Source organism: Epinephelus lanceolatus, chromosome 3 (genome assembly GCF_041903045.1).
Source record: "Epinephelus lanceolatus isolate andai-2023 chromosome 3, ASM4190304v1, whole genome shotgun sequence".
Taxonomy (NCBI): Eukaryota; Metazoa; Chordata; class Actinopteri; order Perciformes; family Serranidae; genus Epinephelus; species Epinephelus lanceolatus.
This window is the reverse complement of record NC_135736.1, coordinates 39,511,548-39,533,763: the sequence shown is the minus strand read 5'-3', so window position 1 is coordinate 39,533,763 and position 22,216 is coordinate 39,511,548. Positions and strand designations below refer to the sequence as shown.

General features: G+C 42.1%; 1 protein-coding gene and 1 long non-coding RNA gene across 5 annotated transcripts in view; one reads left to right on the top strand and one right to left on the bottom strand.

Moving 5' to 3' along the window:
• Window positions 1–579: 579 nt before the first annotated feature.
• rgs12b (regulator of G protein signaling 12b) overlaps window positions 580–22,216 on the top strand; it is a 63,996-nt gene continuing 42,359 nt past the window's right edge. For all 4 annotated transcript variants that reach the window (XM_033624146.2, XM_033624145.2, XM_033624148.2 and 1 more), the window contains exons 1-4: window positions 580–1,659; window positions 1,991–2,230; window positions 3,625–4,605; window positions 10,674–10,793. In XM_033624146.2, coding sequence (XP_033480037.1) covers window positions 580–1,659; window positions 1,991–2,230; window positions 3,625–4,605; window positions 10,674–10,793 — 2,421 coding nt within the window. The remainder of the gene's footprint in view (window positions 1,660–1,990; window positions 2,231–3,624; window positions 4,606–10,673; window positions 10,794–22,216) is intronic.
• On the bottom strand, window positions 2,078–21,728 carry LOC144462487 (uncharacterized). Its single transcript, XR_013490775.1, has 5 exons — window positions 21,666–21,728; window positions 20,192–21,175; window positions 10,636–10,818; window positions 3,611–4,543; window positions 2,078–2,217 (listed from the first exon to the last, which is right to left on the bottom strand). It is a non-coding gene; the product is annotated as an uncharacterized LOC144462487 (long non-coding RNA).

The window sequence follows — 22,216 nt, the reverse complement described above, 5'->3', positions numbered from 1 at the left end:
TTAAGAACTAATGTTACATTACTGAATGCCAGTTGGAAAAAATGATGCCAAAGATTATGTTGTTTGTGTACAAAAACTACATGGTGGTCATCAAAAAAGAATTGCAGACAGATGCAACAACTTCCAACAAAGTTGTTTGAACAAATAAGCACACATTTTAAAAGAACTCATAGTTATTTAAAAGTTTAACATGTTATTACTCTTTTGAAATTCAAAGTTTAGGACTTGGGACTTGACTCTGGACTTTTCAGTCTTGACTTGGGACATGAGTGTAAAGTGAAACTTACTTGTCTTCTGAAAGGTTCTCATGACTGACTGGCTTCTGTTCTGTTGTGCTGCAGGTAACTGAGCCTCTGAATTGGGAGAGAGTGACACCAGGATGGGAATGCTACAGTAACAAGGCTGTGCCAGTACTGAGGATAAACTTTCACCCCTCTGCTGCATTTAGAACCGCGACTCATTTTTTCGTAGCAGCTTGCCAGCAGAGCGGTGTGACAAGAAGACAGTTGAAGATGCCCTGCGTTCCTGCCTGAGCAGAGCCAAGGGATGTATAATGACTAACTGATACATACTGAATCAATGGACAAGAGGACGTTCCCTGGCACAATGTTCAGGCAAGTGGATGCATCATCCAAAAGACGGCCTTGTGGTGGAAGCGGACTGCCCCAGCCTCCGCCATCCTCCTCCATCCAGCAGGGTCGCATCCGGGCTGTGGAGGTGGCGAGAGGGAGAACAGGCTATGGCTTTACGCTGTCAGGCCAAAGTCCGTGTGTCCTCAGCTGCATCCTGAAAGGGAGCCCTGCAGACTATGTAGGTTTGCGTTCAGGAGACCACATCCTCTCTGTCAATGACATCAATGTCTCCAAGGCATCGCATGAAGATGTGGTCAAACTGATAGGACGCTGCTCTGGTGTCTTGAAACTGGTCATTGCTGAAGGAGAGCGCCACAGGCGGCACCATCACCACCATCAACGCAGTGCTGGAAGTCGTCATCATAGCAGCAACACAATGGCAGCATCTTACATGGACTCATGCTCTAGTGATGATGAGCTGGATGGTTTTTATGACAACGGTGTAAATAACAATAATAACAGCAGGTCAGGCTGCGGGGCTCGTGGGGGGTGGTACAAACCCAAAATGGATTCTAAGCAGCTGGGCATCAACAGGGCAGAGAAGGTTGTGGCAGAGCTGCAGTCCGGAGGAATTTTTAACATGATTTTTGAGAACTCCAGCCAGTCCTCCAGCAGCTCAGACAAGGAGAGACCTGGGGCCAGCTCATCATCAAAGCCACGCCCGCTGTCTGATCCAGAGTTCCCTCCATATCGGAACCCCTCGCGTTCACAGAGCAACCCCAACCTGCTCTCTGAGGAGGAGATGGCCCAAGTTCTAAATGATGACTCAGTCTTCCTGGACGCAGACTTCCGTCATCTCCACCTTCAGCACCACGAAGAGCAAGACTTGGATGTAGGAGATGGCGGTGACTTGGGCCTAGAGCCCAGCGAGGGCATCCTCAATGTGGGCATGATTGTTGGCTATCTGGGCTCCATTGAGCTGGCCTCCATAGGGACGAGCTTAGAGAGTGACAGCCTGCAAGCCATCAGATGCAGCATGAGACGCCTCCGGGCCGAGCAGAAGATCCATTCACTGGTCCTGATGAAGGTGCGATTGAATGTTTTGTCAGCCATCATATGATAATAACTTGTTAGCTATATATTTTGAATGTAGTAAAAAACAACACTAGTGTACCCTTGACTGCAGTAAGCTTAAAAACCTCTAAACTTTGTCTTGTTGAGCACAAGGCCTCAAATAAGCAAGACAAGATTTGATCATCCTGTATTCACACTTCAAGAAAATAATCAACAACATTACTTTGTTTCATTGGTATAAACAGTGGGGCGTCTGTCTGTGATCGTTAAGATGTCTGGTAACTATGATTGTCTCATTATCTTCCCCTGTATCATATTGTAACATGTTAACTATATCTTGCCAGGTGATGCATGACAGTGTGCGTCTGTGCAGTGACAGAGGTCAGGTTCTGGCCACCTATCCTGCAGAAAAACTAGCCTTCAGCGCTTGCTGTCCCGATGATCGTCGATTCTTTGGACTGGTCACGATGCAGGCCACTGACGACCACGACGATTTTCACTTCAACAACGGACGAGATGAAGAGGGCAGTCTGAGGACTTCCTGTCACGTCTTCATTGTGGACCCAGACCTCTGTCACCACCAGGTGTGAATAGAGAGACAGTGATGAGATACAATAAGAGGTTACAGATCACACATAGAAGGAGATAACTGGATTTTATCACAACAAAATCTACTGAATTCTTAAGTTATTATTAAGTTATTCCAATTTAATTGTAAAATTATTAAGTATTGGATGTTTTATTTTCCACTGTTTTGTCAGCAACAGATAGGACTTCCAAACATAAAAAATGCAGCAGCCAAGTACTGAATTAGTGCTCTGCTAGGTGTTCTTTAAAGGAATAGTTTGGATTTTTTTGAAGCAGGTTTTTATGATGTACTTGTCTATGGTCAGTGTGTTAACCACAGTAGATGTCAGGTGGCATACTGCTTTGGAAAGGGGCAACAGCAAAACTTATTTTAGCCTTCTAATAGAAAGGTCTACCCCCCCCCCCAAAAAAAATCAATATCAGTTTAAGTAGATGCTATATTGAGAATATTTTCACTGCTTTATTTCACTGTAAGACAGCTCTTTCCTTTGGGGCTATATTTTCTCAAATGAAGAACTTCGGTATTCCTACACAACACTCTCTTTTGGCCTGTTTAGTAGCCCTCCACAGAAGCTTTACATACTCTGGTTCATAAAGGTATCCTCCTGTCTCCACAGTGGACAGCATTTTGTTGTTGCTTTCATAAGAAGTATTTTTTTCTTGTATTGGTTGTCTCCTCCATACACTGCTGAAAGTCAGCTGATCTGCAGTGTAATACAGTGCGCTGCACAGTTGCGCTTGTGTGTAGGAATTCAGAAGTATGACGTTTGAGAAACTGTAGTGCCAAAGAAAGGGCTGTGTAACAGCAAGGTAAAGTAATGAAATATTCTCAATTTAGCGTACACATACACTGGTAATGATCCTGTTAGGTAGGACTTTATTTGCTGTATTAAAAAAAAATGTTTTGCTGCTGCCCCTTTTCACAGCGGTATCTTGCTTAGCTTCTGTGTTGGCACTCCTGCCTGCTTCTCCAAACTGGGGGCGTGCCTACTGCCATCTACTGTGGGTAATACACTGACTATGGATAAGTGCCTCATGCAATCCCACTTCAATAAATCAGTAATATCTCGATAAGATAAAAAATGATCACAGAAAAAAAAGTGAAGGCAATCACAGTCAGAGCAAGAAAAAAGTTATAATAAAAACCATTATAGAGTATAAGCTTTAAGTTTTGGCCGGTTTTGACCTCACAAAGTCTTCATCGGGGCGAAAATAGTAGGAAAAGGGTGTTTTACTTTAGGAGTTGTGTAATACAGTACCATAGCTTTGGTACACTGAAGCAATACTAACAACAGCTAACAAGGGTTCAAACTTTTTTCTATGCAATTTTGTAATTAAAAAAAAAAAAAAAAGATACTGTAGAGACTGACACTCACTGATGTTTCCTAAGGTCCATTCAGGTGTAGCCAGGAGGTTTGGGTTTGAGTGCACCCCTGACCCGGACACAGGAGGCTGCCTGGAATTCCCGCCCAGTTCTCAGCCTCTCCTCCAGTTTGTCTCCGTCCTCTACCGGGACATGGGGGACAACATTGAGGGGGTCCGGGCTCGGGCTTTCCACGATCCAGACAATGATGCCCAGCAGAACCACAGCACCAGCAGCAACAGTGACAGTGGGATCGGCAACTTTTTACCAGAAGAGAAGAGCAACAGAGTGCTTTTAGTAGACCTCGGAGGTCCTCCTAACCACAACCACATCTCTGGGCCACGCCACTGGGACAGTCCACCCTCATCCCAGCAGGCCTGGAGCCCCACCCTAGGAGCTGCAGCCCCTCACCCGCCTCCTCCTCCTCCACCAGCTCTGCGAAATGGCCACTACCGTCACGATCCACACCTGGCTGACCTCCCTCACCCTCTCCCCTTGGCTCACCCCGATGTCCCTGGCAGACACTCTCGAGGGGTCCACCCACACCACTACTCACCGGGAAAGCGGGGAGGAGCTGTGGGGGGAGGAGAAAAGAGAGGGGGCGGAGGAGTGGGAGCAGGGGTGGAGCCGCAGCGGTGGCTACCAGTCCATGTGCTGAGAGACTGGCGTCAGCAGCACCACCACAGCCACCTCCAGGGCCTGAGCAGCGATCAGGAGTCCTACGCTGAATCCACCGACGGATGGTCATCAGCCAACTGCAGCACCCTGCCCCCACCCATGAATAAGATCCCGGCCGACCGCTACCGGGCCCCACTGGCCCCCGGGGACCACCTGCCACCACCTGGAGGGAGCCAGCCTCCTCCTCCTGCGCATCCCCACACCCACCGGCTGGCTGCTCACAAAGATGAGTGGGCTAAGAAGCTGTTTGGTGGAGACAGGGAGAGAGCTGGGGCAGAGAGAGGTGAAAGAGAGAAGAAACGAGGGAATGCAAAGGAGGGAGAGAAAAAGGTATGTCTTTGATAAAGTTATTAATCTAATTAGTAATAGCCTTAATTATCATGCCAACATGTATTTTATTCATTTTTTTTCAATATTTTCAGCCCAGTAGATGGTCAGTCTTTCTACAATCCTGCATTCAGTCGTGTGTTATGCTGTGCCAGTTTGTGGGCTGTGGGCTTTTGGAAGAGTTGTGTTAAAACTGACCATGAGATGAGAAGCCCGGGCAGCAGGTAGCATCCCCCATCACATGCCCCTGCTGTGGAAATTTACTCTGACTAGAGTGTGTCCAAGACCACAGTTTATTGAGGCTATAAATCCATCTGCGTTCATCCCACTGCTCTCCATCGCATTCTCACCCTCTCTTTTTAAGGGCCCAGCATTTAACTCATTCAGTCCCTGAGTAAAGTCTGTCTCTTTCTCACATGTAAAAATTTTGGTTGTTTTAAAAGTTGGGTTGAACCTTGTTCACCCCACCAAACATCCCTACACTGTGTCGAATAATGCCAGCACCGTGGTTGGCTCTCTCCCCAGACTTAGTACAAGTGGATTGATAAGTTATTTATCCCCACTGCTCCAGTATCAGATCATGTATTATGCACTAGGCCGGCATCTGCCTTCACCTGAAAACCACCTGTTTCCCACCGTAATGAGACTCAACAGCAGACCAGGCTTTACACTGGTGTTAATGAAGTAAATGTATTTGCATAGTGTTTGTTTGATTTAGTTAAAGCATTTATTTGCTTACATATGATTTATTAAAGACATTTCAACCACATTGTTACATTAGTAATATGACAAACAGTAAGTTGAAACTAATTTACATTTGAATACATTGGCTGCATTATTTTGTTAGAAGAAACTTCCTTTTGCATTGAGATAGAGCACATTATTGGCTGTTTATTGTTTCCCAACAATAGAGAGGAACAGACGCAGACAAAGAGTGAAAGATATATCCAGCCTGACTGGATTCCTTCTGCATTAATCTCTCTACAGCCCGTCTGAATCTACAGAAGTATTTAGAGAACAGTTACATCATCAACATGTAAATATCCAAAGAGATACTGGGGACAGAGCCTTTTTCCTTGATAGTGGAGGAGACTGGTGCTTCCCTGAGTAAACTCATGGTGGACAGGGTCCCAGAGACCCCCAGGAGACAATTGGAGGAAGTGTTTACATGCTCAGGGCTACGGTAGCGGCTGAAAGTGAAAGGAAGGTTGAACAATGTCTTCTGACTGGAGACAGCTAACTTCAGAGGCTGTGACTTTCATGGTAAGCCACGTATAGTGGTAGTCAAAATACAATGCTGACTCTGCTGTGACAAATGTAGCTTTGCTGTATTGATATAGCCTTCTGTCTCCTGTAAGTAAAACTGTATTATAGGGCGATTTCATATAGATATTGTGACGTGAGACTAGATATCGTCTTTTTTGGACATCATAATATCATAAGCGTTGTCTTTTACTGGTTTTAAAGGCTGCATTACTGTAAAGTTGTGTAATTTTCTGAGCTTACCAGACTGTTGTAGTTGTTGCCTTAACCCACTTAGTCATTATATCCCCATTACTGATGATTTTTTATTAAAATCTTGTGTAAATATTTTGTCAAAGTACCAATAGTCAACCCTACAATATTTTCTCAATATTGATATTGAAATATTTGGTCAAAAATGATTTTTTCCATATCAGCCGGCCCTATGGTATTATACCGTAAGTATTAGAACTAAATTATTAATTATTGCATACATGTAATACAGTGTCTTATGCATCCTAAATGTATTTTTTTCCAAACATTGAATTTTCTTCATACAGACATGTGTACGTATGTATACAGTAAAAAATCAGTGGGTGCCTTGTCAACCAAAACACACACTGAAGCACAAACACAAAACACAAATAATCATCTTATCAGACACAAAGCCATTTTTTGTACCTAAAAGCACGTTAAACGTAAAATTATTTTATTATCGTCACAAAAATTTAGTTCTGAATAGCCTTATCGCAGGTCTCTGTTACAGAGTACTCAGTCTTTCTCTTCATCATTTGAAAGGTCTGCATATTTTACAAAAGCAGTCTTTTAAACATAACCTGTTTCTCTTTTTGTGTGTACATTATTTCTAAAGGGAAAGCTATTGGCATTTTTCTAACCCAAAGTGTAACACTTTGGGTGTATTATTAGTCTTTTTCTAAAATATTGTGATAAATATTTTGGAGTGCAGAAGACACATATCTATCATTGTTTGTTCACTTTTGGCATACTTATTGTCTTTCAGGTAAAGCCATGAAATAAAAAATCTAGGGTCAATTGGACTCTTGTTTTGAAATAATCTTTTCTGTTGCCTTTGTATCCTCTTCCCAAAGAGACTTTATCTGACTGCTTTTCTAAACATGATTAAATAATGTACATTTTATACATTATATTTTGATCTAATTAAGCTGGATTGATATATGTTCGCATTAGATGTATACACAATTTTCCTTAATGTATTCCTAAGTCTTGGCCACACGGTGGCACTGTTTTACCATCTAAACCTTCATAAGCCCCCTGCACTCTCATCACAGACCATGGGAAACTAATTTAGATTTTTATTTTTAAAAAAGCTATACATCTATTTTGAAAGTCCCTTGGTAGCTGAGGTTCATCTGACCACAGAATGCACGTCTTTGATTTACTTACATGATAGAAATATGAACTTTGAGTGCCTCATTGTGGAATTAAAGTCAGAATACACTAAATACAGACACAAACAGGCAATTGAATCCTGACTCTTAAAATGTGATACTGTGATTGATATGATTTTTTCGTTTATTGTAGAATCAAAGAGATTACTGTTCAGTTATGTCAACTGTGCTTGTAAGGCTTTGGTACAATTAAGCCCCTGTTACACTGGAGCAGTTGTTATTTTTAAGAGGAAGAAATGTTGTGAGTTTGGGTTTTTATGTTGACAGCTGTGTTGTTGTAAACAGGAAAGATGCCTCTTTTATGTGACAGTGATAGTATGTGTGTGTGTGTGTGTGTGTATGTGCGCGCGTGTATGTGTGGGAGGGAGACCAGGGGACATGATCAACAGCACAGATAAAAGCTGTGAGTTTTCCACTAAAACATAGTCTTTCGGATGTTTCTCTGAGCGTGTAAAAGCCCTTGTGCAGCCACACCCAGAGCAGAACAACCCCTGACTCAGATCAACACGGTATAATTTTCTTTTCAATCCAAATATTCACTTATAAAAAAACCTTTTGTTCACTTACTGCTTTGTTTCCATTACATAGAAGACTTATTTTCAACTGACAACGTTAAACTGAGGTCATGTGTGCATGTGTGTATCCACATGTGTAATCGAGTGTTCAGATCTGCGTTATCAGACACTCACACACACACACATACACGTACAAACACAGACGTAGGGTTGCCTCAGTATCCAGGCAACACCACTGGTCATTTCCTAATGAAATGCTTACAAGACCTGCTCCTAATCAGCCAGTCAGATTCAACATGTGTCACAGTTTGGCCTCTGGAGCCTGCCAGCATGGATTAATTACTAATTAGTTAGCTGGGGTTCGTTGATATTCACTCTCAACTGAAATATAAGGAGATTGGCAAAGTGTCGTTGGTGAGAAGAAGAGAGCAAGAAGTGGCATATTTCTGTTGTTCTCCAAAGAAGAACAGTTAAAAGGCTAATTGTAGACTCCTCTCGGGTTTACAGCACTTCTCCGCGTGGTTACATCATAGTCAGATGGCTTTGCACAATAAATCTTGATGACCCAGTGGCTAATTTTCTCATGTGCTCATTTTAGGCAGCCATTTATAGCATCATGTAACAGCTGGCCAGTTTTAACTTTGTTCCAGTTAGTTGGTTTCCACCAAGCAGCAATCTCCAGGGCTGAAAAATGGAAGTGCCAAAAACTGCAGTTCCTCTAATGGCCACTTGAGGCTAGCTCTAAAAGTGAGTTAATCCCTATCGACACCCATGTTAAAATTCCCAAATGTACAGTACTTCTTAGTGTGGTTACATCAAAGTCAGATGGCTTTGCACAGTAAATTTTGATGACCCAATGATTTCTTTCATGAGCTCATGAATTGCAGTTTTCTTTTTAAAAAGCTGCATTTTAGACTGCAACAATCCCAAAAAATACCAGCAAAATCCTGGAGAGACTGGCTTAAAGCATCATGTAACAGCTGGCCAGTTTTAGCGTAGTTGGTTTCCACCACAATTGTTATGTCATCTTGCTTTTGTCTACAATAATTATTAAGTGGAAGTACATTACATGTACACAGTAATTAACCCTACGCAATACAATTCAAGAGCACAACATACCACTTTCTCAGATACAGCTCCACAAGTGCCACCCTGTCCCTCCCATCTGTGTGTGTGTATGTCTGTGCTCTGGCTGTGGTTGAGGGGTGAAATAAAGTACTATCTGGTACTGCAGGCAAAAATCACAGGACTGTACATGCTTGTGCATAACATGTGGTATTTAACATTTAAGTGGAAAAAAGAAGAAACCCATGCATGTGTAAGAGAGGAAGCTTCAGGCAAAGCTGAGCAAATGTCTTCATGTAAGCTTCCATGTAAAGCTGTTCACATGGTATGTCGAGTCTTTATTTAACTGACACTTAGACATTCAATTATCTAAAACACCTGTCGGACCAAAAGCACACACAAACGGGCACCGGTCAGGCTGTTAAATTACCTGTCAAAATCTGTATCGGATAATTGTTTTGATCATTATGGTTTAGAAATTCTAATGTTATTATCCCATTTGTTTTTAATATAACACCCGTATGGGTAAATTGACATTACATGACAGAGATGCACGACAGCATTATTAACACCCACACAAAAACCTTGGCTACTGTCCACAGTCCTCCAACAGTGTAAACACTAAAGTTTAAAAGCACTCATAATGAAAATATAATTGAATATGGATATGTTAGATAAGATGAGTAGATGTTTACTGTGCATGTTTTTTTTATTTCATATTTTAGGATGTTTAAGGTTGATACTTATACCAGTATTGATATTCGATATGATATTTCACTTGTTATTCATTTTCTTTTCTATATGAAAAAACATTTTTGTCGAAGAAAGTATCATATAAATATATTTTTTTAAGAATTGTGACCAGGATATCTACTGAAAGGGACATTTTACAGTGTGAAAATAAAACATGTCAGTACTGTCTGGTGAACAAACTGTCCAGTGGAGACACTTTTAACCCCAAACATATCTCTGCTATGCTGAAATCTGACATTTACATTTACATTTACATATGCTGTACCAGTATATCTGCCATAAGCCAATATCGGACGATTTATTGCTCTAATTCTTATGTAAATTTGTTTATTTTTGTGGGATTTCACCAGTTAAGAGTGACAGAAAGTATGGAGAGAGATAGGGTGAGGGATAGGGCTGGGTATGGGTACTCAATACTGTAAAGGTATCAACCGAAATAACCCAATACCAAGTAATATCAAAACTTCTCCAGTCAAACAATACCAGCATTCTATTGTCTCTGTATGTAGATCTAGGAAAAAATACTATTTGTCTGGTTTTACTCGTAACCAATCACCACAAGCCTTGTACGATTTACTGTGATGTGTGATTGGCCTACTACCGCAGCTACAATACAGAGTGTGTTGTGGTGAACTTGAGTAGTTGGTGTATTTGATGGAGTTGGCAGTTGAGCATAAAATGTTTTGTACAGTGATTTAATAGGTATTTTAATAATTTCACCACTTCTGAAATACATAAGTGTAAAAATTGTTTGGATGGGGAGTGGTGGTGTTGGCATTTCACACAACTGAGTGCTTTTATTCACATGATGGGAAACAGCATTGTCATTTTTTAAATGATACCCAGCCTTAGTGAGGAAATTTGTTCATCTATGTCAAGCTTCTTAGATTATTAAGGAACCCTCTGCATCGAATTAGTGTGAAAGTCAAATGAGCATTGTTTGCTGTTTATTCAGCTTTCCGTAACAACTTCTCCTTTGCTGTTGGCCAATTTCTTTCCCTGACTCTTAGGCTACTGCCCCCCCTCACCTGCATGTACTGAACCTGTGTACATTTCCTCTCCTCAGGGTGGTCGGTTCCGTGGTCTCACCATGGGCTTCCCTCCTCTCCCCCAGCGCTCCTCAGCCAGACGCTCCTTTGGACGCTCCAAACGTCTCAGCCTGGCCCGCTCTCTGGATGACCTGGAGGTAGGAGAATTTGCATGCACACATACTAACACACACACACACACACACACACACACACACACACAGTACTTCCATCGTCCAACAAAGTATTGAGTGTACTGTAGCGCTCAAGCTCAGTCTGACCACTTTGTTGCAGTCACATTTGAGCCACACATGCCCCATCCATCTCTAATAATAGCACCTCATGCACATCATACATCCTCACATATCAAGGAATCTTCTGGCATCACCGTGGCAACATACACACAATCGCAGATAGAGCCAGGATACAGCAAGAGCCAACAGACGTATACAGCCTGGTATTTATGGATTTGGACGGAGGCTGGCGTACAGCTTTGATAGGAAAGAATTTCTCAACATCTCAGTCTCAGTTTGATATCTGGAACCATACATGTAGGTGTGGAAGTATAGCATATTAAGCTGACAGGGTGCAGTATGGCCACGCTGTAGCAAGAATCCTACTTATGCCTTCTTTTTAGCTGCAAGAAATGACCTATTATCCAGTCATTTGAGAAACATGTGTTTTGCAATAACAATATGCCTATTTAGTACTACTGTACAACATATGAAGAGGAAGTATGCAGCTGCGGCTGTAGTAGATTTTAGGAACAATACACTGCTATCGTGGTTACCACTGTCAAAAGCCTTGAGACAAAGCTTAGGTTTGCACAAGGTTATACTCATTTTAATTGTGTGTGTAAGATGAATATGTATGGAATTGCATTTCCAGCAGCTATATTTGTCGTCTTTTTATCATGAAGTGAGATAACAGTTGCCTAACTGGCTACAGAACAATAGTGCACATTCAAGTTCAACTAAAGTGGAACATAGTGTTATTCTCATCATGCTTGTGTCTGTGTGAATGTTGGCAAGACCAAAACAGAGTCCTGCTGTCTGTGAGCACAATTCATAACAGCAGTTTTGGTCTTAAGATAGAGATCAGAAGAAAGCTAAATGTTTCCGGCGTTTAGTGGCTACTGAGGCACCCAGGGGGTGGATAAGCACATCCCACACTGTTGCTTCAGTAGTGATTTTTTTTTTTTTTTTGGGAATATACATTTTTGGCATTTTTCCTTTATTGGACAACACAGTAGAGAGAGACAGGAAGTATGGTGAGAAAGGGAGTGAAGCTGGCAATTACATGCCACAAAAGTCGCTGGCTGGATTCAAACTGGAGATGTTGTGTCTTAAATTAATAGGCCCAAAATAGGGATGTTTATACTTAACTGTTAAGTACCAAGAATTTTGACCAATACTATCAGATAAACAGTTAAAAACAAGAATCAAGCATAGTACACTGGTGCTGCAGGGTGAGATAATGAGACAGCAGCGTCTGCCGCTGCCCAGGCTGGAGTCATTTGACACCACCAGTTCAAAGCCATGGTGTTGCTGTAGGGAGAAGACTGACATTACAGCACCCCTCAACAAGCTAATGACGAAGAGGCAGAGGAGAACACCTATACAAGAGACTATCCTCCTTATTGGATACAAATGTCAATCCTCTTCACTGGTGGGAAAGACCAGCAAACATTCTGTTGCTTCTGCTACACAGAATGGTCAGTACAATGTTGCCCATTTAGCATGAGTTAATACAGCAGCAGCTAACATTCAACACAGAGCAGTTTAACGCCCCTAACAAACTCACACCAACACTGAAATGGCTTGACCTGTTAGATAATGTTAGCTGTGTGATGCTAACACACCTGTTCCCTCACAGCAAGAGGGTTTCTGGTTCGAACCCAGGGTCAATGCCAATCTTAACGGAGCTCACACTCCCGCAGCAGTAGTGTTATAATAATCAGAGAGAGAGCACAGGGGGAATGGAGCACTGAACGAAGCATTACGCTGCCTGCAGCTCTAAAATGAAATAAGATTTTATCAATTTTAATGAGTTAAAAAAAGAGTCATGCTCAGCTCCTCCCCATCAACGGTTAATGATTGGTTCACTAGGGTTGGCTATTGGCTGTCGTTTACAAAACAGAGTTCTAAATTAGCATCCCTAGCCCCAAACTATTTTAATTACATTTAATTTGGCTGTGTATAGTTTTTATGAGAAGTCTTCCAATTGAGTCAATTTCCTCAAAGGCAAAATCAATTTGCAGATTACTTGGTGCCTCAAATTAGCTTTTCTGCCCACAAATTCCCATCATTGCCGACTATAATTAACAAACTATAATTACTTTCTGTTCATGATGTTATGAAGAAGAGGTTGCACTCTGCTAATATCCATGTTTTACTGTCAGTCCAAATGTTAACTAGGCACTTAAGACCCCCCTACAAACACATTTCACAACCTGTCTTTCATACAGTCATATTCATTTTCTATTTATCACGACGATAATTACAAAAATGATTCATCACCAGGTGGTAAAATCGGAAGCACCGGGGCATTTTTCCAGACACTTGAATTGCCCTCCATTGTGTGTGTTTCATACAGGGGTAGATCTTTCTCTGTGTCATTGCCAAACCATCCCATGGCAGGGTTTCTCTCCTCTTTCTCCTCATCATCCCTCCCCCCGATCCTCCACCCCCACTCTATTCTACCTTTTTCTTCCGGTCGTTAGGCCTTTTTCTCTAGCTGCTTATGCGGTAATGTCCACAAACAGAGAGGGCTTTGTGTTGTGAGAGGGGGGAAGAGAGAGAGATTGGTGTGTGTATGTGTGTGTGTGTGTTCGTGTGGTGATGGTGGTGGGGGGTAATGGGGTTCGAAGTGTTAGCCTGCACTTCTAATGAGCTCTGATGAGCAACAAGCTGACATTCCCCTCGTTAGTGAGGCCTCACTACAAAAGCACAGAGTATATAGACGCGCACACATGCTCACACACATATACATGAAGAGCCGTGCACGCACATACACAAACAAATTGCATCCCTAAGTCGGTCCCACACAAACACACCAGTGCACACGAACATGATTGCACTATAATTGCACGGAAACACACATACATACATGTACATGCACAGTTCTCAGCCATCTTGTTAGCTGTGCTATCGAAGCTTCACCAGCAGCTTTCAGACATCATGCTGCAGTTGAAGTGTGAGTGTGCGTGTGTGTGTGTGTGTGTGTGTGCGTGCGTGCTGTACTGCATGTATGTGTGCATGTCTGCCAGAGCTTAAGGCGTGCAGCTTGTCTTGTGATCGGCCTGATTGTAGAGCTTAACCATTTTACACTCAGACACACACAAACATACCCACAAACAAACAAACAAACAAACAAACAAACAAACAGACAATGTCTTATGACAGCAGTAAGGGGAAGGAAGTCAGGCCATACGCTCTCCTCTGGCTGTGTGTGTCTGGATTTCAGTTGTCTGATAAACTTCTCAGCCATATCATTTTCCAGTGGTGTGTATGTGTGCAGGCTAAGGGACACTGTTAAACAAATACCTGGATAACTTTTGAAATTAGGTTTTATATCACACCATCAACAAGATTAAGAAAAAGCCTCACATTCAGCCAACAAAATTCACCATTTCAAAGGACCCACACACACAAAAACGATTCTCAAGTGGTCCTCAAAGGTTGAAATCTGAAGAGCAAGGTGATTGTGTGTGCCACCTGTGGAAGATATTTCCTAAATAGGACTGACAAATGTAAACAGGCAGAGATAATCATTCAAATGCCAAACAATGTACAGGCTGATTGCAAGACTGATTGCTGCTGTTTCATCCAAGAGCTGCAACATAATGATAAGTGGAGGAAGATGAAATTTCTGTTCCAGTGGAGCTCAAGTGCCGGTTGGGACAGACAATGCCAAAGAAGATATTTTACCGGTGCAGGCAGTGTTTTCCATATCATGTGTGTCTGGGCATCCACTTGCTGCTTCGTAACTGAGCGAGACAGGTTGACTGTAGCCACGTATAGGCTGTCCACATATAAAAAGCAGTCTGAGCAGGCACACTGCTGAGGTGGTTAAAGAATTAGTGCTAAACTTCAGCTCAGTGCCTATACCTGATTACACAATTAATATATAAGAAGAGTTGAAGTAGTGCAGGAGAAAAGCCTACACACACTTATTTTAAGATTAGACTAATATGATATCTTGGTTAGTTATAATCTTATTAGATGTCATCGGCAAACAATGATAAGGTCTAATCATTTTTGACTGTTAATGCTGAGCATCACAAGGTAGCGCTGGCTCAAAGTTTGACATTAACAAAAGCTTAAGCAAAAAATGCAGCAATGCAAGGTTTGTAAGTTTAATCCTCAACATGTGAATTGTAACAAACCCCATTTTTGATACTATTTATTGCCAGTATTTTAACCACAAAAGCTATTTGACATTTTTGCAGGCTGTAATTGCCTCTCTAGACAGTAGTTTTTATTGTTGGTGGTGGACACCGCATTCCCCACGTGGGAACTGTGTACCCACATGCCCACATGTGATTGACAGGAAATGACGCATCTACTAGATGTGATGTGGAAGGCAAAAGCCACATTTCAAGTATTATGAAAGACATTCCGTCATAGGTTCATTATTTCTGCTTTGGATGACTAAAACAATGTGATAGGTGGAATCCATTCAGCCTACAGGTTTTTTGATTGCACCGCTAATTGTGGATGTATAAAGAGAACTGGATACAGTGTTGGGGCAGGACCCTTTTCATTCCTATAAAAGTTGCTCAGTGGCGCATGAAGCCATAAAAGTTTGACTTCCCAGGTGTAAAATTACTTGGATCTTCTGCATTGTTGAGCCCATAGAGCAGCTACACTAGAGTCTTCTGCCGAGTAAGCAGCTAGCAGACCTAGCCCTCCACTAACATGAATGTGGATAAAATGATTTAATTGCACAGCTCTTATCGTCCGAATGGATTTAATCCTGATAGTAAGATGATTCTTTCACAAGGGTTGTATCCACCGATTTACAGACATCTCTTTCACGGTCTCACATTAGCGTTCAAGTCAGGTGCACTTCTTGGGGGCTTGCCGTAAACCTTTGTTGCATTTCTGACAGAATATGAAGTCAGGTATGCTGCCCCCTGTGGTCAACATGTGTCATTTTAAACAATGTCTGGCCTGTCCTTTTTAAAAAGTACTTGCAATTATCATCTGTGACCACAGGTGTTGCCAAATCAGTCAAAACTGAAATCTTTTAAATTATAGGTTTTAGTCCTTACTAGTCCATACCCATTGAGTGCACAGTTGCCCACGTACAGTTTCACATGGTGTGTGTTTGGGATGCAGGTGATAGGAAATTGCAGATTCAATAGTCAACTGAAACCATTAAGAGCAATGTATTCAGACAGAGTTTTTGTGAATTTGATAGTGCGATTGTTTTATTTAAAGTACAGTAGTACCATTGTCAATAGTGGGATAGTTGGTGGGCTAAAACTGTACATTAGTAGTTGAGGTAGCACGTTGAAAGGCAGATAGTTAAAGTGTTTATATGTTGTATTGACTTAAAAGTGGGGCACACTGGTAGAATGACTGACAGAATGACACACTGACAGTTTCTGTGATTATGTACAGCATACCATACCATGACTTAGTCAAACCAAAAATTAGAAAAAACAACAACATTGGGCCACAGGGGGAGCCACAGCGATCGGTTGCATTTTAGCCATTTTTAAGCATTTTTTTGTTGTTACAGCGCCACCCAGTTGCCAATTAGAGTTAAATTTCTCCAGTCACCTTGAGGCGTCCTGTTCTACATATCTACCAAGTTTAGTAAAAATCGGTATGGCGGTTAGGCCTAGATAAGAAATTAGGTCTCTAGCGCCCCCATTTTGTTTGATGGGGTCAATAATGGAGGGGTCCCCTCAGATTATGTGTGGTCATATGCCTACAAAGTTGTGTGGTGATCGGTGAAACCCTTGAGATGTTATACACCTTTATGTGATGAGCCACGCCCTCCGCAATATTCATTGCCTCATAGAAGCTCAGTTTTAGTAAGTTTTCCAACTTTTGCCAAGAGGGAACTTTAGATATTGGTCCCTAGATTATGTTCACTGAGTTTCATGCAGATTGGTCAAGGTTGATTTTAAGTGTTTTTCAAAAAATTCAAAATGGCAGCAAATCTATATAACCGGAAGTTATGGGTTCTTGAGACAAATTTGTTCCTCATGAGGAGAGGCATCTTTGTGCAAAGTTTCATGTCTCTACGACATACGGGGCATGAGATATGCCCATTCAAAGTTTGCAATTTCAGTCAGCTGCTCTAGCGTCCCCCTTTGACCAATTGATGTAATATTGCTTCATTTGCATCTTCCCATGACCCTCTACCACCAATTTTGCCAAAATTTGTGCCAAATTTCACATGGATTGACCAAGGCAGTGAGGAGAAAAACGTGGGACAGCCACACCCACAGACAGACGGACAGACAGACAGAGAGAGTTTTTGTCATTATATAGTAAGATTATAATAAGAAAATTATGAAATCCTCTCTACCCAGGACTGACATTAATATTTAACCAAAATGAAAGATTTCACCTCTTCAGCCACCTCTGCACTTTCTCGCTCTGCAAATGTTCTTTTTATTTTTATGTTTTTTTCTGGGTGTAACATTACCCACACATGCTGGGTGTGTGACTTTTCAGAAGCTAATTGACTTGAGCCCTAATGTTGGCTTCTTCTCCGCTGTGACAAATGTCTTTTTCATGGGAGACGGTGGGAACTCGCAACTGAGAAGGTTGGATATTTTTTCCCACAGCTCCCATCATTATTATGTTAGAAGGGGCAAGAAAATATTGTTTTTGCTCAGACAAACAGGGGTTTTTAGGGGTATCTTTCATTTTTCCTATCTTAATACAATACTCACATGCCAGTATGTACATTGAAAGGCTGTAATTGTTCCTCCTGCCTATACTGGCTTTTAACAGATTAATACTAAGTGATGGGGGAGAAATCCACAGTCCTCATTCTGCGCAAAAATGCATTCTAACGTTCAGCTGAAGCAAATATGAGACTTGGGTGTCATCCAAAGTTATGCTCATAGTGCAGATTTCCCTCTTCTACTTCCACTGACAGTGTTTCCTTTTTGAGCTGCGGAGGAGGCAAAGTGTCAAAAGACTGTAACTTTGAAAGATACCCACTTCATTCGACGCACAGTGACTGTGTAGCCCCATGTTAACTTTGGTATACTTGTGAATTTATTTTTGCATAGAACAAGGAATGTGTCCCCCATCACTCTCACTAGAATAACATTAGGGCGGGGATCTTTTCATGGCCAGTATGGACAAGAGGGAATTATTAAAGCAATGACAGTGTTGTTTTAATGTACATAAGGGCATGTTAGTACTGAGCAGGATTGAAAATTGCAAAGCTGTTCTTTATGGTTCATCTATTGGCTCAGTTGCTCAGTAAACTCTCTGATGTGGAAATCTATGAGCTACGATTGAAAGCTCTGATTAAATCTGATAGAATTTTGTGCATTAGAGGTAATGACATTATCAGCGTTATTTTCTCAGACTTAAAGTGGAAATACACAAGTTTTTGTATCCAACTTCAGTGTTACCCACTGACTTAAACTCCATGTGTGGCAGGGGCTGGGGTTCACTAATGAATGATGCAATGAATAACAGAACAGCACAGCGCACCTAGGAATGGTCCAGCTCCAAAATAGAAAATCAAAATGTGGCAGCAGATGTTTTAATTGTGGCAGGCTGCCACAAATAAATGGATGTACTGTATGGGAAACCCTGAACTTATAATTTTTAAGTAAATGCTGATTGCACAGTGTAATGGCTATAGAATAATGACACCAGTGGTGCTTAGATTGGTTCCCTACAAGCCAAAGAAGTTCGTCAACCAATTCACAACCAAAACAAGGAGAGGATAGCACTTTTGTTATCCTTGGTAGCTATTTATAGCTGTCCCCAGTTAGCAAAGAGTATCAGCGCAAGTTTTTTGCAGTTACTGTGCCCAGTAGTGGAAATGGCGGATGGTGGGACAACTGGAGTAAACAAAAATGCAGTGTGTCCTGTGTTGTTGGTAATCCCAAGGCCCTGAGGAAAACTGATCTAGCTGTCTTTGCGACAACGATGCCAAGAATAATACCACTTGAAAATGCAAGGGGGGATAAGTTGTTTTCTGTTTCAACTTCAAGAAAGGTCCCTCTGTAGCCACATAAGGTATTAAACAGCCATTTTACAATCTGAGTTGCACTAACTATGACGAATTAACTGATTTTTATGTGTAAAATTGGTGCCGTTCCCCTTTAAAACAACATAGAAATATGTTCTACCAAACTTTTATATCCTGTCTAATATACTTTTACATACAGCCTATATCAGTGTTGAAAACTAGTGTAATTTAGTGCTGGGATAGACTCGTGGTTCACAATAAGCGTGGAATGGAGTAAGTGAAATAGAGGCATGCATGAACTTTGTCTGTAGTTGTCCAGAACTCCAAGTGACAGTAGATTATAATGTGAAAACAAAACCTGAATATCTTTTGAGAGTACTTCAAAACATTTTCCAAAGCTGTGTCAGAGTGACAGTCAAATGAGCCATATTGTGGAAAACAGGTTGACATTGAATGCGGTCGCCTCCTGTCTGTTAACTGCTCTCTTGGTTATTTATCAGGGCTGAGTGTGAATGAGGTGGTGCTTCACCCGCTGTCCTCACCCCTGAGCACACGAGAGGAGGACAGGCAGGAGGTGTGTGTGTGTGTGTGTGTGTGTGTGTGTGTCTGTGTGGGAGGGGGGAGTATTAGGGTGAGTACCTCCACTGTGTGTCAAGGCATGTTGAGGAATGCAGCCACTTCTTCGTTCACTTGTATACAGCCTAATCATATGTACAGGTATCAATCCTCGCTGTCAACAGGATGATCTCCCTGTTTTCTCAAAGTATCTGTCTGTTCTCACTCCTCCACCATAAATCATTGCTGAACAATCAGTGCACTCATTTCTCTGTGTTTTGCCTCTTTTGCTCCCCCTCTCCACCCATCATGAATGTCAGTTTACTCTGCGTGCTCCAGACATGCACGGGGCATACTAAGCAGATGACAGAAGAGCACTGAGGGTAACACATTCAACTCAGCGCTGATTCTATGTGTGGGTGTGTGTGTTCCTTAATGGCAAGGGGTCTCCCTCTGCAGCCGTGCCTCCGCATTTGTCTGAGTGTGTGTATGCGGGTGTCTCTCAGCCCACAGCAGTGTGGGTGGAATAGAAATTATACGAGGGTGGGTGGAAAAGCAGAGGAAGGGGAGGGGGAGCGCGGAGAGGCAGGGCGAGGGAGATGATAGAGAGGGAGGAGGTGGAGGAGGAGGGGGGATGACAGAGAGAGAGAGAGAGAAAGAGCAAGAGAGGGAAGGGGAATCTGGCGACAGCGACATTCTGTAGCGGTTTGGACATTTGAAAGCCATCAAGCTTTGCCGCTTCGTCTCTCTGCGCGCACACACACACATACACACACACATTCAACAGCTGATAACAATGTGTACTGAAGGAAGCTCTCACATGCAGCGCTGAGGATTACTTGTCTCTTCCTTCATGGAGCAGCAAACTTTGAGCGTTGATTCTGAAACCGCCGCTGATCCAGTGAGTAAACGAGCCGTGTGTGCACGTGTGTGGGAATTTGTGTGTGTGTTAGCTCTCCCTGTGTTTGATGCAGCATCCTATATTTGATCCCAGTGATGACTCCCTTGCTTCTGTCACATATAGCATGCAGGCTGTGTTACACAATCGTGACTGTGCTGGAGGAGATGACATTACTCGAAGAAATATTACAAATGGATTTCTTGTCAGCTTGAATGAACGCAAACTGTAGATATTAACGCTTTACATGTGTACACCTCCTCCAACTGTTTTATGTCACTGTTCTCTATTCCTGTAGTTCTGGTGGAGCTGTCAAGTCATGCTTATCATTTAACACATATTTATGTGGCTTAAGATGAATTTTATGCCCTGAAACTTTAGTTGCTAGGCCCTTTCTCTGGAATGACAGGTCATGTGATCTGTATAGGCCAATCATCAAGGTCTTATTGGCTCTGTTGAGTTAAAGGGAAACCTGTTGATTCTTTGGTGCAGTCCAGTGGATCAGTTTTACTGTAGAAAGTGTATTTGTGTTTTTTCCAAAGGAGAATTATTTTGAAGATTTTTTTCCAATGTGTTGTAACGTGATTTCCTTTTGAAATATGACCATGCCACGTTTGTCCATAAATACTTACATAATTATCTGTTACACTAAATGTATAGATTTGTAACTGCTGGTATATATATTATGCAATGAGGTTGTGGTACCCAAAGTATTGTATTTATGTATTATAATAGGCCAGTAGTTGTGTATGAGCGTGTGTGTGTGTGTGAATGTGTATGTGTATGTGTATGTGTATAGACACACATGTAGTTTTGAGGGAGGGGGTTTTGACACTCTGGTGGAAAGCAGCACAGAACAGTATTTCACTAAACACAGCAGTGAGAAAAGAGCGGCCTGCAAGCCCTCTGACCCACACACACACACACACACACACACACACACACACACACAGGGACATAAAAAAACGCATTCACATACGCAAAAAGAAGTGAAAAATCAGATGCTCAAAGATAAAAACCTGTGCACACATTTCTTTTTCTTTGTGTGTGCTTTCTCACTGTCTGAGGGTGTGTGTGTGTGTGTGGGTGTGTGTGTGCGTGTGTTCCTCGTGATATCCCCTGGGAGCAGTGTGTTGGGGAGGGAAAATCAGATGATGAGACAGAATCAACACTGTTCCTTTACATGAAACACCTCAGGAGGCCAGGAGTCACATCAGTTGTTGCTCCAGTTTCACACAAACACAAGTGTTTCTTTTTATCTTCATCAAGTGCCAGATGGAAGCAGTTTACCACATCAGCACAATCAAGCGGCGTCATGTGATAAGTCATTTGCAGGACTGGGTACTGAATTGACTCGCAGATACAAAGTGTAGACAAAATAAGAGGGAAGGCTTACCAGTTTGAAGCTGTACTTTGTCGTAGCTGTTGATCAAGTTATCCTGTCTTTCAAGCAGTGTGTTGGCGAAGGTCTACTTGTTCCTCTTTCCTGGTGCAGTTACTTGTTTGACATGAGTCATCATAATTTTCAAGATCCTCTTTACTTTTTGCATAATTTTGCAGTGTTTGGGACTCATGCACCAGCAGCTACTGTAAATCACAGTTTTTACAAATCGTGTTAAAGTGGAAGTCCTTTATTTTTTAACCTGCTCCCTATTTTCCGATGTTTTTGTGTCCAAGTGACTAATGGAGGCAACAACTTTAGTAACTGTTCCAGTATTTAGAGAGAGTGCTGCAGCCGGCAGCAGCGAAACAGGCTACAACGTAATCACTCAAGGCACAGGCACCCCTTCAATGTACGTCCACTGAAAGTGCTTGTTTTTGCCACTGTCAGGCTCAGACTTTTATTATGAGTGTCTTACACCATTACGGAGAGGATCCTACAGAGAAATGAAAACTCTCTCCGTATCGTTCGCTTGTGCTGTTGTATTTTGTGTTCAAGTCTCACTA